Raw genomic sequence first — 16,051 nt, 5'->3', positions numbered from 1 at the left:
CATTTAAAATAGTTTCTGTTGAATGAAGAAAATTTTCGTACAGCGAATGGATTAGGAGAGAATTAATTCATTTCGCATTTCTGTCTTTTAGACAATTAGTGTTGCTGTGTGAATTAAGAGAGCTAAAGGGATTACCAATCTGACTGCTAGCCGGGTGAGTAAAGTGCCTGCCTGGCAACCCAAAGGTCGCAGGTTCGATTCCCGCTTCGGGCTTGGATCAAAGTATTGCAATAATGTTGGGAGGTGCATTATGACCACAGAAACCTATGTGCCAACAACTACCAAAAAAAAAAAAAAAAAACTTGTCCCACATATGGAGTAGTCGTGCTGGTCAACAGCGAGCAGATAAAGGGGTATTCCCAGTGGAATACCCCTTTATCTGCTTGCTCCCAGTGGAATACCCCTTTATCTGGTCACTGTTGACCAGATTTGGATACCACTGCAGTAGAAGGTGGGCTCTGGCCCACCTTCTACTGCAGTGGTATCCAACATTTTCCCATACAGGGGCCATATTCAAAGTTCTTTAGTATGTTACATTTTCCATATCTTGTTGCATATTAAAGTAAAATTGAAAATATTTTAAATTTTATTAAGTGCAATACACGATTACATTTTACTGAACAAAACATTTAATGAGATTTTTTTGATAATTAACAAATTGTAAAATGCTGTTTTAGATCACTTTACTCGCAGTTGAACACCACTGTGAATCAACTGTAAAGTGCCCCTTTCGAGAATTAGATAAAGGGCACTCTGCAGTTGATTACTGCACAGATTTTTTTTTGCCCCCGACAAATAATCATCTGTTTCTCAGAAGTGCGTTATCCACATTTTTCCCTAAAAAAATCCCTATCTCTGTTTACATGGTCACAGTACCTGAATATCCGAATGGCAATTACGTTTTGGATAGTTTCAAAAAAAAAAGGAAAAGAAGAAAAAAAAATCAAATTTAACAACTAGTGACAATACCGATGATGAGGGTAGGAAAACGAGGACAACTAAGGTATTAAACCTTCCAAACATGAATTGTTGGCATTTGGTGAAAATGAAGTTAGAAAATTGTCAATTAGGTTACAGTTAAATGAAAGAGATGAAATTTGTGGATACCTAATTGATAAGGTTTCGGAAGAATTGAAGTATTTGACGAACACTGAGTATGATACCAATTTCATCGAGTGAATATGAATGAGGATCTTCACAAATGAATCTGATCGCCAGCACTTTTTTGATGACAAAAACAGTTTATTTACTACAGTTTCTTAAAACTGTAGCCCCACTGCTGACCTGTGTGATCCAGCCAAATGTTGATTTGTGGCTGCTTCGGAAACATTCAGCAACCGACACACAAAAAGGAAGAAAAGAAGTTTGCATAGGGTGTCGGATGGGAACTTAATAAAAAAATTTGGAATATTCTACAAAAACTTTATGAAATTATTTTTACTTATTTTTTTATATACTTAAATTTTATTTATGCTTAATAAACTGTTAATATACTTAATTTGTTTTTCTTATTCTAAAAACATTGTTACTGAAGTAACATTATCAGGGGGCAAAAATTTAGAGTACTTTTCATATCCTTTTAATTTTCAATTTTTCATGATACAAAGAATGAGTACCAGCACTTTTTTTTTTTTTTTTTAACAAAAAAAAAAAGCACTGGAGATAACTAATATCAAAGCCATCTGGCTAGATCAGTTACAGATTAGAATTTTATGTTCATTTATATCTGATATGTTTACAGAACATAAATGAATTATTGAGATAACGCTGCCCATTATTTGATATATAATGCTGTATTTCTTTTGATGATAATTTGGTGGCACATGTCCTATGTTGCCATAAAACACAAAACTGGCAACTTGGAAATCAAATTTCTTGGTTTGAATATGCCAAAATATGAAATATACTAATTGACAGTAGGGTCAGTATCCTTCATCTCTTAATATTCCCCTCATTAGCAAACATCCCATCTCTTCCAGCATGCAGTATGATTCATGTCTTTTGAGGTTATGATGGACATCCTAGTGAGATCAGATTTTTATTATTATTTCAAGGGCACAGCTCCAAAATGGTGTTTGCACTCCAACCACTAGATAGAGGGCAGTTGGGTTAATTAATGACTCATTTCTAACAGTCACTCCACTCTGTCTCATAGGCATTCTGTTTCAGCTGCATGACTTTTCTATAGATATTGCTCTTTTGAATTGATGTCTGCTAGTCTGGCCATCTCTTTCAAAGCAGTTTGAATACTTGGCAGCAAGTGTTTGGACCTAGTCAGCATTCTTTTACTGATCTACTTCAAACTCACAGAACCAACTTTTCTTCTTTCTCATTTGTTCTCAACTTCTGTTTTCTTGAACAATCTCCCTTCATACATATTTCCTGAAAATTACAATCTACAGAAATTAAAGTCTAATGTCTAAAAGTATCTTCTGAATCTTCAACCCATGCATGGTACAAAGTACTTTAGAAGGTTACCTCTTGTGCTTGAGGTTTTCATAAAAAAAAAAAAAAATGCATGAAATTCGAGACACTACTTGGTATGGCATTAGCAATTTGAGTATGTTTTTAGGGTACCTTTTTATAATAAAAAAAAAGCGAAATATACTAATCATCATTTTTAGTTTTTCATAACAGATATGAATTTTGAATTCCCTTTCCACCCTTCTGATATATTGCTGTATAATAATATTTTGTAGGTCCAGGCTGGAGTTAATGGTAGTAAAATAAAGCGATTGCTCTTGAACATGGCTCTTAGGAGTAAACAGAATGAATTGGACAGGTAATTTATAATTCTGAACTAGTCCTTAAATTACTTCATTATGTATAATAGAACAAAACTTCAGATTTAGTTGAAATATTGTTCTAATTTATACATAGATTTGAATTGCAGCATGGAAAACAAGCATTTCCCAGACCTTTCAAAGAAAGGTATTTAAATTGTGATAACGTTTTTGGTGGAAAAGACTTCTTCAAAGGAAGAAGAAAATACAGTGGAAGCAGTAACTAAAATAAATTTAATTATTTTTTTTTTTTAACACTATGAAGCAGCTTTTGGGATAACTAACCCCTACCTCAGCAAGAAAGATGCATACAGAAATGCAAATTTAACATTAGGAATGGAATTAAATAAACTAAATAGGCTGTGCGGGCTCAGATGACTGGGAGAGTATACATGAACATGAGTGTTCAGTCACTTCCTAGGCCAGATCAGGTGATTGTTGTTGGTATGTGGTGTGCATGTGGGATTGCTGCCAGCATTTGTCATGCTTCAAAACTACTGACTCCAAAATTGGGTTTAGCCTTGTACTTCTACTGTGATTTAAACTTTGACAGCTGGATATATTTAGGAACTCTGAGTTGACCAAAAATGCTTTGCGATGAGTGTTCTGAATTAGTCAGGTGGATGGACCTTTCACATTCCATGAGGCAGTCCTGAAGATGTCTGGAGCTTTCCCTTACATAGCAGATGCCACAATTGTGGCAAGTGATCTGGTATTATACAATGCTGCTGTGTAATAGGGGCGATGGGCATTTTTCAGAACCACCTTGTGGAACATGACAGGTCCGGTCCATCCACCTGGGTGATTCTGAGCACTCTGCAATCGCAGAGCATTTTTGGTTAACTCAGCTAGACATCAACCCCAGGCACAATAGTCAGGTGATCAACCAACATTGATGCTAATATCACCACCTATGGTTAGAGTTCCTAAATATATCCAGCTGTCACAAAGTTTTAAATTGCAGTAGAAGTATCAGGCTACACCCAATTTTGGAGTCAGTAGTTTTGAAGCATGACAAATGCTGGCAGCAATCCCACATGCTTGCTGTATACCAACAACAATCATTTGATCTGGTCTAGGAAATGACTGAACACTCATGTTCATGTACACGCTCTTCCAGTCATCTGAGCATGCACAGCCTATTTAATTTAGTTAATTCCATTCCTAATGTTTTATGTTATGTTTGCATTTCTGTATGTATGTACCTTTCTTACTGAGGAAGGGGTTTGTTACCCCGAAAGCTTATTCGTTGTATTAAAAATTTATTTTAGTTACCGCTTTCGCTGACTCTACTGTATTTTCTTTTAAATTGGTTTATGCACATATTTAATATTCTGTTTTTCATTCTAAAATAATGAAAAGTGTGGTGGGCCAAAAAATATTTAAATCTCTCAAAGTAAAATGAACACTGGACTGGATTGAATTTTTATTTTATAAAATATTTGTGAGTGAATAGAACCGATCTCGTTTGTTCATATATGGAGGCATCTACTTTTTCATATGTGCAAATCTAGCAAAAAAAATAAAATAAATTACAGATTTGGAAAAACAAAATCCAGTAAAATATGTAATAAGAATATTTGAAACTTAACAAAACAATATTTAACTTATCAAACAGTCAAAGGTTTATTTTGAATGATTTGAGACATGCAGTCTTTCCAAAATTGTTGGATATCTACATACAAACTCAGATAATCTTCAGGATTGTATTTTTGTATGGTTAGGTATGTCCAAATTAAATGTAGTAGGAATGACACTGGAAAACTTAACCTGACTGAAAATGTTATTGAACTTTATTTTACCTGGGCATGTTTGCCCAAGTAAAATAAAAAATTAATAAAAAAGTTACTTGCAAAATAATGTCAAACCGATTTCAAGGGTTTTATTTATTTATTATTATTTTTTTTTTTAAGGAAAACAAACATTCACCTTCTGTTGCAGCTAACAAAGCAATCATTGAATTTTGTACTGAAGACAGATCTAAAAGAACTTGAGGCATTAATTTTATAAGAAAACTAAATACTTTAAAAAAAATTTCAGTGTGATTAAATGGTAAAATAAAAATATGAACTGTGTATAAAACTGTTGCAGTGAAAAGTTTAAAATAAAAAAATAATTAAAACTGCTAAAAATAAACTGATTAAAATCTGATATGCCTTTCAGAAACCTGTGTCCTTTCCAACAAATCCTTCATATAGGAGGTGTGGCAATAAAGTTCCTGATTGGTGCAATAAAAATAAAGGGGCTCAAAAATACTTTTCTTATTCAAAGTAATCATCAGCTGATTGAATTTGCTTAGTAAACTCTTTAGAAAAAGAATCAGCGAAGGCATGAAAAGAGTTTGTTCAGTTTGGCAGTTAGGTTTTCTTTGTTCAGTTTGGCAGTTAGGTTTTCTTTGTCCTCAACGCCTTCAATCTTTTTCCAAAGGTGAAAACTGCCTTTTGAGGGCAGTTTTGACCTTAGAAAAGAGGAAGTCCACTGGTGCTAGATTGGGAGGTTGATCTGTACAGTTCCATTTTTCATCAGAAATGTCTTCACAACAAGTACAAAAATGGGCAGGTGGAATTTGATTGTCATTCAACAAGAACCATCTACCTTTCTCTCAAAATTGAGGTCTCATCCAGGAAACCTTTCAATAGTCTTGAAAGCACCTGTACATAAATGCAGCATTGACTCCCTACCCTTTAGGTACATATTCTTTGTGAATCACACCATGTTTGTTGAAAAACCGTATAAGTATCATCTTGATCAGACTTCTGAAAATTCAAATTTTGGGCCTATTGATGATTTTGAAGTCCACTGCAAGCTCTGATGTTTTGTCTGTGTGTCATACTGAAACACCCAACACTCTGCTCCTGTGACAATACAGTTGAAGAAATTAATTCCTTTTTAAGTCTGGATGAATTCTTCAGACGATGACACTTTGTTGCTTGTCATCCATGAGGCTCTGTAGCACAGAGCTTCCTTTGCATTAAATCTTCATGCAGAATTTGACAAATTGTCTCCTTATTCATATCCAACTCATCAACCATAACTGTGGGTCAAATGACAATATCTTGTCACAATTTCCCAATCCTTTTGCAACTCTCATCCTTATTTCGAGAGGTTGATGGATGCCACTTCATGGGCATCACTCAAACATCTTTGTGTCAGTCTTTGAACTGCTTAGGTTATTTAAACATCCTGGTAAGACTTAAATTTTTTACCACCATAAATAGTTTGACAGTTTTATACATTTCTGTTGCATATTTTCCTAGTTTAAAGCAAAATTTGATATCTGTTCCTTGCTCCATTAAAATTTCATCGAAAATTTCATGAAAGGGAAAATGCATTTTACCATAATGAAAAAAATTCAGAATTCTAGCTATCGATATCACAAATGCAATAAGATAGTTTACTACCCATTTATATAGATTGCACTAGCAGAAAAGCCCAATAAACCAGAAAGTGCAAATTGTTTTATGGTTGTGACCTCCAGAAATGTATTTTAGAAAAATATCACAAAGATGTTCAAAATGGATTCTTATATCCAAATATACAATAGCGATGAAAGTATAGTGCATTTTAATGATTCCACTAATAAGTGATCATGTTAACCAGTGCCTTTTTATTTTATGATGGGATGGGTTATAATTCTCTGACCAGACTATGTGGTCTTTCCTCTCAGCCAATAACAGCATCTGTAAATATGTCAGCAAAGTGTTGTTTTTGCTTCCTTTAGTTGAAGTGATTTTTTTTTTTTTTTTTTTTTTTTTTTTGTATTGTGCTTTAATCAATATGTACAATTTCCCTGATAAAAATCGCCTTTTAGAGATATAAATATCTTATATAGTGAAATTTCAATTTCCGTGGTCTTGGAACGAATTGCCAAGAAACAAATGTTGGGTTCACGCTACGATATTTTCACGATACAATGGTCTCTCTGGAACAGATTAATATCGTAAAGCAGGGTCCACTGTACTGTATCCAAATTGTGTATTTTGGACTTTAACTCATGAAGGAACAGTAGTCTAAGACAGTTTTTAAATTCTGTACAGTGGGACCAACTGATGTTACCAACAGCAAATTCTAAGTGGGAAGCATTCAAGGAATTAATCGTGGATGCTACTAAGTTTCATACCTATCAAGAAATATTGTTATCTTGAACTAATGAGACCGTGAGAGAGAGAAGAAAAATGCATGGGATGCATATAAATTATCAAGCGACTCAGAAGCCTATGACAGATATAAGCTAGTCTGTAATCAGGTCACAAAATAGGTTAGGCAGGCAAAGGTGGATTAAGAGAAATCCTTGCGCTAAGAAAAACAGCAAGGATTTCTTTACTTATATAAACTCTAAAAGGAAGGGGATGAATCTGATTGGTCCACTTGACATTGATAGTTCGACTGTTGATCCTGCTCAGATAGCAAACAAACTGAATGAGTATTTTGCATCTACATTCACATGAGGAATTTTTAAGGTTTGAAAATGGCAGAAGGTTATCAAATTGTAGCAGGATACTTAATGATTTTGTAATAACTGAGAGCAAAGTGGAGGAGAAATTGTTTAAGTTAAATATAAGAAAAGCACCTGGGGTGGATGGGATCTATCCAGTTATATTAAAGGAGGCGGCAAAGCAACTAAGCAAACCCTTAACCATAATTATGAGAGCATCCTTGGGCTCAGGGGAGTTTCCCACGGACTGGAGATGTGAAAATGTATTCCCAATTCACAAAGGGGATCGAAGGGTGACAAGAGTAATTACAGACCAGTTAGTTTAACTTCTGTTCCGGGTAAAATTATGGAGTCACTGGTTAAAGATGCATTGCAGGATCATCTAGACAAGACTGCAGCAATAATTCAGACACAGCATGGGTTTGTTAAGGGAAAGTCTTGTCTGACAAATTTGATAGGACATTATGATGTGGTTACAAAGGAACCGGATGCAAAAAATAATTTTAATATCATATATTTGGATTTCAGGAAAGCTTTTGACACTGTTGTGCATGGAAGACTATTGTCTTCCGTGTGCAACAGTGTCATTGGAGCAGAATGGTATTAAGGGTAAGTTGCTACAATGGATAAAAGGAATGTTAAGTGGGAGAAGACAGAGGGTGGTAATCAATGGGTGGACTAATGTTATTAGTGGAGTCCCACAGGGTTCGGTGTTGGGTCCACTGTTTTGTATATTTATTAGTGATATTGATGAAGGTATATCAGGCTTAATGTCGAAGTTTGCAGATGATACAAAGGTTGGCAGGATTGTTAATGACAGTAATGGCAGTGTGCTACTGCAACAGGATCTAGATAATTTGGGCAGATGGGCTAAAACGTGGCAACTGAGGTTTAACCTTGACAAATGGAAAGTACTGTATATGGGTAGAAGTAACCCCAGAGAAATACCAACTGTGTGGTACTACACTTAAGGTGGTAGAAAATGAAAAAGACCTGGGAGTAATTGTGCAGTCAGATATGAAGTTTTCTGAGCAATGCAGACAGGCTGCCAGGGAAGATCATGGGGTTTTGTCAATGATATGTAGGAATTTTGCTAGCAGGGAGAAGGAGGTGATTGTCCCTCTGTATAAGGCAATGGTCAGGCCATGCCTTGAGTACTGCGTACAGATCTGGAGGCCTCATTTTAGGAAGGATGTAGATGTAGAAGGATGTAGATCGTACACTTGAGCGTGTATGGAGAAGGGCAACAAGATTGGTGAGGGGAATGAAGGGATTCTCTTACCAAGAGAGGCTTAAGTTCTACAAATTGCAGTGGCGAAGTGACTAGGCACCTGCATGGTGATCTGAGTGAGGTGTATAAGGCCTTGAATGGGTTGAACATGCTGAATTCTGATGGGATCCTTTCCACTTGTTCAGATTACGAACCTAGGGGGGCATAAATTCAAATTAAGAAAGGATAGATGTAGAATAGATGTGCGGAAATTTGCCTTTAGCCAGAGGGTGGTTAATTGCTGGAACAAACTTCCATCTGTCGTTGTGGAAGTTGATAGGTTGAATAAATTTAGAGGAACTGGACAGGCATTTGGAAGGAATAGTGTTTTTTTGGCTGATGCTGCATAAGCTCATACACTTGCTTTCTTGCATCACATGCTACTACTAGACCTACATAATCACATCATGGCTGTTTGCACATATGCTCATCTGCCATCTTTGAATGTTTGTAGGTGTCTTTTAGGGGCCACTGTGCTTGAGGGACAAAATAGGTTTAACCATGACAATAGATATTGTATGTAGGGGTCTAACACATTAACTACTGTGACCTAACAGAAAAATGATGCAAGAAAGAAAGCTTGTATAGTATCAGCCAAAAAAAACAAACTCTTCCCACATCACCTGTCCATCCCTTCCAGATCTCAGTTTGAATTTGTCTCCTTGTGTAGTGTCTGAACAAGAGGAAGAATACCATCAGCCTTAAACATCTGTCAATCATCTCATAAATGCCTAGGCTCCAATGCTGAAATATGTAGAACTTGAAGCCCTTTCTTGGAAAGTGCACCCTTTTATTTCCCTGCCTAATATCAGTGCCCTTCTCTACACCTGTTCCAGTAGATCTAAATCCTTTTTAAAATGAGGCCTGCAGACTTGTATGCAGTTCACAAGATGTGCTGCATATAGGTCTGAAGTTATATTCTAGGACTATACCAGTTTTGAAAAATACAGTAATGCAAATATATGAAAAATCATGTTTCAAATTGATAAAATCAACCGCCTACCAATAAATACAGTGCAGCTAGCCGGGTAGGTAAAGTGCCCGCCTGTCAACCCAAAGGTTGTGGGCTCGATTCCTGCCTCGGGCTGGATATCATGATGGTGCCGAACTGGTTGGTTCGACACCAATTTCAATATCGTGTATTGATTACATCATACTAAATAAAATAGAATGCATTTAAATTGGTAGGGAGGGATTTTAATTTAGTGTTGCTTGATTCAAAACAATTTGTAAAAATCTTTGTCCATATTATTACTGTTTTTTATTGTTTATCAAAGTCTGTCAAACAAAACATTTCACTTGCTATTTGTCAGTTCACACTGAGACAAGCTCCTGGCCTATGCTGATCAAAGGAGCTAGAATATTATTTCTCACTGCAGTTATGTTCCACTCAGGGTCAGTCCCAAAATTTGTGGGTCCTGTGCAAAACTTATGCAGTGTTTATGCAGGTGTTTCTGTAATAGTGATTTTAATTTTTCGAAATTTTACAGTAAATAAATATTTAAAAATAATTTAATTTATAAGCTATTAAGGTGAAAATAAAATATTTTCATACTATATAAATTGCCTTTCTGTTATTAAAAATATTTATAGCATGAAAATTGTCTTTATAAATATTAATTTTGCAAATTATCAGTGTACCTATGTAGAATAAGAACTGTCAATTGCGGTAAGGAACAGAAAAAAGCAATTTTAAAATATTGCATATTTTAGTATTTATAATATCACTCGATACAATGACTTGTTCTTTATAACGATATTGAAAGTTATTGAAAATTGCAAAAACACAGGGCTGCTTCGACCCTATGTGCTGCCAGTAAGCAAAAGCAAAATTGCCACCCAAAAAAATTTGGATTAAAAAATAAAATAAGGTGTAAATAGTTATTTAATTTATTGAAAAAGAAAAGAATTACAAAATATCTCATATAATATAATGGAACAACAAACAAAAATAAATCATTCTGAAAAATCTGGAAATAAACTTAAATTTTAAATAACACTAAAAGAGTACCTTTTTCCACGGGAAAAAGAAATTAAAACAGGGGGAAAAATTTCCCATTTTAATTTCTTCATCATATTTTAACCATACAGATGAGGAGGCAAGTTTTGTGATATTTACAGTTATAAGAAATGCTAACGAATGAGTTTTATATTTTTTATTATAAAAATTACTTACCTTGAGAAAAAATTGAAATATATGGTATAAACAATCTATTTTGTAACTCCGAAATATAAATATGAAACAGGTCCAGATAATAAGGTGCCTCTGTAGCCAGGTGGGAAGGAGCAGCAGTGCATTGCATACGCTTCTTGATTAGACCGCGGTTCAAGCCTGTTACCACCAAATACGGAGGATGCAGAAAGGTCGGAATGACCACCACATATCCTGGAGCAATATGGCCTTAGTTGCTAATGCTCCTAAAAACCAAATAACAAACAAACACCGAACAGATAATAAGAAAATTAATGTAAGTTTGCTGTATTTATTTCAAATGAATTCTTTGCCTGCAGTGTTGAATGCTGGTAAATGTTAACTGATGAGATGACCAGTGCAACTTCTGGGTATGTGGACAGGTGGTTTGATAAATTTTACCAATACTGTACCACTTAGTTGCAGAATGGTAATCCCTTTGACTATTAATTCATACTGATATTAATTATTTTTTATTACTGATTTGACTTTTTTTTTTTTATTTATAACCGATGTGTTAAATGATTAAATGTAGTCTATTTGTAAGTCAAGGAGTAAATGACTTGCCACTTTTAAACTGTCTCTTTTAGTCCCAGTTTCCATTCAGTAAATAACCCCATACATGCTCATTTGGATTTCTTCTCCACTGGCTGAAGGATGGCAAAGTGTCCAACCACCTTTGGTAGAACTGTTTACATTCTCACGAGAATTTAAACCTGTTCAATCAGCAAGTGTTAAGCAGCTTACACCATATTGAGCCGTATATATAATATTTAGACTTCTGATTATATGCAGTTGCATATGGAAATGCATATTGTGGTCATTGTAGTTGTTAGTGCATATAAATGCATATAACACAGGCAATATTTCTATTAAACTGTAGTTATTCCTTTCTTTATATTCCTTAACTCAATCATTTTTTTCAAATATTGATCTTGGAACTACTTAATGTCAGTATTGCTAATTAAATTAGCATGGGGTAATATTTCACTGAGCATGAGAACTTCTGAGATTGCTGTGGGAAATGTTTTAATGCTATTTTGCTATTTGTTATCATGCTGTCAACTGCTTCAGATGAAACGTTTAGGTTTAATATGCACACTTGATCATACATTTTTGTTGATTATGCGATAAGTAGACTTCTGAAATTTGAAGTTGGGACATAAAAGAAAATGCTTCCCTTGTGCCCTTGTGAGTAGCACATTTGGTAGAATCGCTGTCCTCCCTACACAGGGTGGAAAAAACCAGTGTTCAAGTCCCATCGATGATGGGAAGATTTTTATGGGCTTTTTTTTCACATAGTGACTGGGGTAGTCTGTCTCAGGTGAGGGTAGCATAGTTTTTCATCCAGGAAACACTACCACAGCACACACACGGAATTTATGGATTATATACATGAGCAATGTGGCCTTAGTTGCTGATACTCCTAAAACCCTACTGCAACAAACTTCTTATGATGGATATTGCAAGTTTCAACTTTGTAGACAGAGTAGAAATTATAAAATTAGTTAATTTCACTGGTGTTACAAAATATTTGTATGGAATAGTGGTTTGCCAATTATGGAAAAGATTTTATTACGGATGGCAAAAGATAGTAATAATAAAAAAAAGATTGTTGTGAAAAGAATGTTCCATGCAAGAAAATTCCAGATTGACTGACATCTGAAAACAGCATTGTACATTATGCCTGAGCAAAGAAAAACTGCCACAGCAGTCACTTTTAATCAAGCCATGTACTTGAAAGGAAGAGAAAAGTGATTTTTTTTTTTCAAAGGATTTCTCTTGTCTTTGTGATCAGCAGTATTTATTTCAATAACTTAAATAATTAAGTCAAGTAATTTGGGAAAAAATATTGTATAAATCAAAATGTTCCAGACGAATATATCTTGAGGAAAGAATTGCCTTATTGCTATTTATGACTACATTATTTGTAAAATTCAAGATATTAAAAAAAATTACATTTGGATGTCTTCCGACGAAACAACAGACATTTGAGACCGTTATATTGCAGAATTTATATCTGGAAAATTGGACTCAGAACCATTGCAGCCATTTTTACCTGCTTGTAATGGCCTTGAAAAGGAATTACTCTACAATAGCAAGATTTTGTAATCATTCTTTGGCCAGAATTATTATGGCCAGAATCGACTCATAGCAAAGTCTGCATTTTTGGTTAGTGAGGCTGCATCGAATATGGTAAAAGCTGCTTCTGCATCATAAGTTTTCTATCCAAACCTGATCCGTGTTAGTTGCTTAGTCCCTGGCTTACATAGGTTGGCAAAGGCAATTTGGGAGATTTTGGTGAAATTAACTCGTTTCTAATATAAAATAGATTGTCAAAATGCCTTGTAGAATAGCAACTTACAGAAATATGCTACCTACGGTTCCTCTCCCACCTGACCCTATTCTCACAAGATGGGGAAGGTTACAAGTGGCTTTTTTTGTTCAAAAAATTGATTCTATAAAATTTGATTCCTTGGTCAGTACGCATTCAGTGGCTGTTGATAGTGCTAAGGCAGTGCTTTCTGATTCTTTAGCTAGAAAATATTTATTGTTCATCCAGACCCATTTCAACTGATTACCTAGTTGTATAACCAAACTTGAAATAAGAGGGCTTCCTTTGATCAGCACAACTGGTGAGATGGAAAAATGTTGAATTGCAAACTTCAACTGTGCTTGGAGGCACAGGAGAAGAAATAAGAAGAAAATTTCATGTTTTAGAAAAGAACTCAGGATGTCACACTTTAAAAAAATAATGAATTTATAAATGAGATAGAAAATGAGCTTCCATTTAAAGTAGTAACTTCAAAAGTTGATGTTTTTTAATGCAACACAGTAACTTCCGTAAAAGTAGAAAGGCCGTTCTCTGCGTATAAAATGATATTTGACAAGTGCCCCAAATTTACAGTGGACCACTTTGAGAAATATATTGTGTATCGTAACAAAGATTGCTCCAGATGTAATTTGAAAGGGAAAACTTTCATAAGCAGTTTTATTAGATTAACAAATTGAATACAATTAATTGAATGTGGTTCAATTAATTGTAATAAAGGAGTATTAATTCATGCTCAGCAGCAGTGCTAATTTCCTGAAGACCAGAGGTGCAAACAATGAGTTTCCAGTTAAGTTACATGGAAATTTCCTTCGTTTTATGGAAACTATTTTAAATGTTCAATATCAAACGAAACATACACATTGAGAATGACGTGTATGCTCAGTAATTTAAGTCTACTCGCCCAAATGCTCTTAGAGTGAAAATGTGGGTCACTAGACATTTTGATGGTGGTAGACTAGTTGATAGAAATGTGGAAAAGATGCAGCTGATATTATTTAGACAATTTGTGCGTGGTGCCCTGTTCAACAGAACTGGTTGAACATGCTTGTGGCTGGCGCTGGTTACACTATGCAGCTTCAGAAACTTCAGTATTGGCAAATTCATTTCTATAAATTTATGCCATTCATCTTACAGTTGGAGAAATGAATGGCTAAATGTATAGAGGCAGTACAAGACAAGCATCAAGAAATGCATATCTCATGGCCATGGTTACAGTTTTTACAACTGGGTCTCATGGCACATGGATGGGGGGTCTCAAATCCATTTTTGTCATATGAATAGTTAAGTACACAGGTTAGACACAATAATAAAATTGATGGACCCATATCAAATTTCTTTGAGTTAAGTTATGGCAATTAACATAGATAGTATGAATCAGAGCTGTAATACTCAATATGTTCTACGTTGATAATAATATTAGTAAATTTATAAGAGGAGTTTTGAAAATCGTTTTGAATATTTTTGTTAGATTCTTTTAATTTGAATTTTAATTGTTTTAAATTGATTTTGAATTGTGTTAAATTGATTATTTATATTTTACTTTAATGTATCGGTAAGTTGTCGGTTTTTTTTTTCGTTTTTTCCATTTTAATTTTTTGGAGGGTATCATACGGAAGTGTTCTACGTACTATATTGAGGTAAACTCCTCTTATTAATTTACTAATAAGGCAATTAACATAATACTGGGATTTAAAGTGAAATCTGAAGATTCATTGTATCCCTTTGTATTTTTTCATCAGCAAGTAGTTCCCAATATGAAAATTAGAAGCATTGGTGGCATTCATTTTGGATTAATGTTTAGTTTCCTTCCCCCACTTCCACATCTAAAAATGTATTGATATGGCAGTGGTTACTCTGGTGTGTGTGGGGGGGGGGGATTAAATCAGAGGTTGATGCCTTAAAATAAATTACCTTTGTTTTGCCACCCTCTAGTTTGTCAGAATCAGAAGTGAATCATTCCCTTCTTGGATATAATTGTTATGCATCTGTAGAATGAGAATGTACCTTATTTAGCATAACACACTGATTGGATTATTGCTAGTAGTTAATTTACAGTGATTATAGTGATACTGCTTTCAAAAGCTAGAATACAGAGAAACTTCACATGCCATAGTTTCTGAGACAATTGCTGTCTGCCCATTTCAAATGATAGGGTTTAGAAAATAGCCTGCAAAACAATAATACAACCTGTGACAATTATGTGAGGGGAAAATTAGTAATTGTATTGACCCCCCATTTTTGGCACTGCAGTTTTACAGTATGGATTGATATTTATGTTGATATAATGCCCTTGTCACACAAGGGACTTAACAGTGGTGTGAGCATAATAACATAGACAGTCTTTGAAGGCCTCAAACTTTGGGTCCTTTGGGATGAGGACCCACTTTAAAGGTTGAAGTTTCTTAGATTTTTTTTTTAAATAGGAAATGGTTAGGGAAGTATCAGTTAATGGAATAACTGTTCAATGTGCAGTATTAATTAATGAATTTAAGGTACTTTGTAATCTTCCTTTCTTATAATTTTATGAACCAGTGTACTTGGTAATTTAAATTTGACTTCAGATTTGTAGTAGTAATGTTATTTCATTGATTTAAATTGTTATTTGCATGCTCAACAGGCATATAGTAAGAAACAACAGTATCTGGGATAAACTTGTATTTCGACAAGTACAAGAAGGAATGGGTGGCAGATTACGTCTTCTTGTGTCAGGGTCTGCGCCACTTGCAGGCAATGTACTAAATTTCATGAGATGTGCATTAGGTTGCATGGTTAGTAAAATATTTTGATTTTCTTATTTAATCATTAGTTTAAAATTTTTCTCCTGGAGTTTAATTTTCTGGATTACGCTTATTTAAAGTTAAGACAGCAGAATGCACTGCAAACAAGCATAACATGTTTAGACATGCCTCATTCTTACCTCTACACAGCAGGTTGTTCACTATGGAATGTTATTGTCAGCCATTAAAGATGTTTTACATCTCCTATTTCAAAATGTCTGGGTGCACTGAACTGTGTGCATGCACATGCAGCGCCTCCA

The 16,051-nt window shown here is 34.7% G+C and overlaps 1 protein-coding gene across 1 annotated transcript in view; it reads left to right on the top strand.

Annotated features, from left to right (window-relative positions):
* LOC150081651 (long-chain-fatty-acid--CoA ligase 1-like) overlaps positions 1-16,051 on the top strand; it is a 254,279-nt gene that overhangs the window by 177,689 nt on the left and 60,539 nt on the right. The window contains exons 12-13 of the mRNA XM_090380577.1: positions 2,700-2,782; positions 15,632-15,782. Coding sequence (XP_090236703.1) covers positions 2,700-2,782; positions 15,632-15,782 — 234 coding nt within the window. The remainder of the gene's footprint in view (positions 1-2,699; positions 2,783-15,631; positions 15,783-16,051) is intronic.

Source organism: Mastigoproctus giganteus, chromosome 8, assembly GCF_048544385.1.
Source record: "Mastigoproctus giganteus isolate SK-2022 chromosome 8, ASM4854438v1, whole genome shotgun sequence".
NCBI lineage: Eukaryota > Metazoa > Arthropoda > Arachnida > Uropygi > Thelyphonidae > Mastigoproctus > Mastigoproctus giganteus.
The sequence above is the reverse complement of the archived record's forward strand: the minus strand, read 5'-3'. Positions and strand labels throughout refer to the sequence as shown.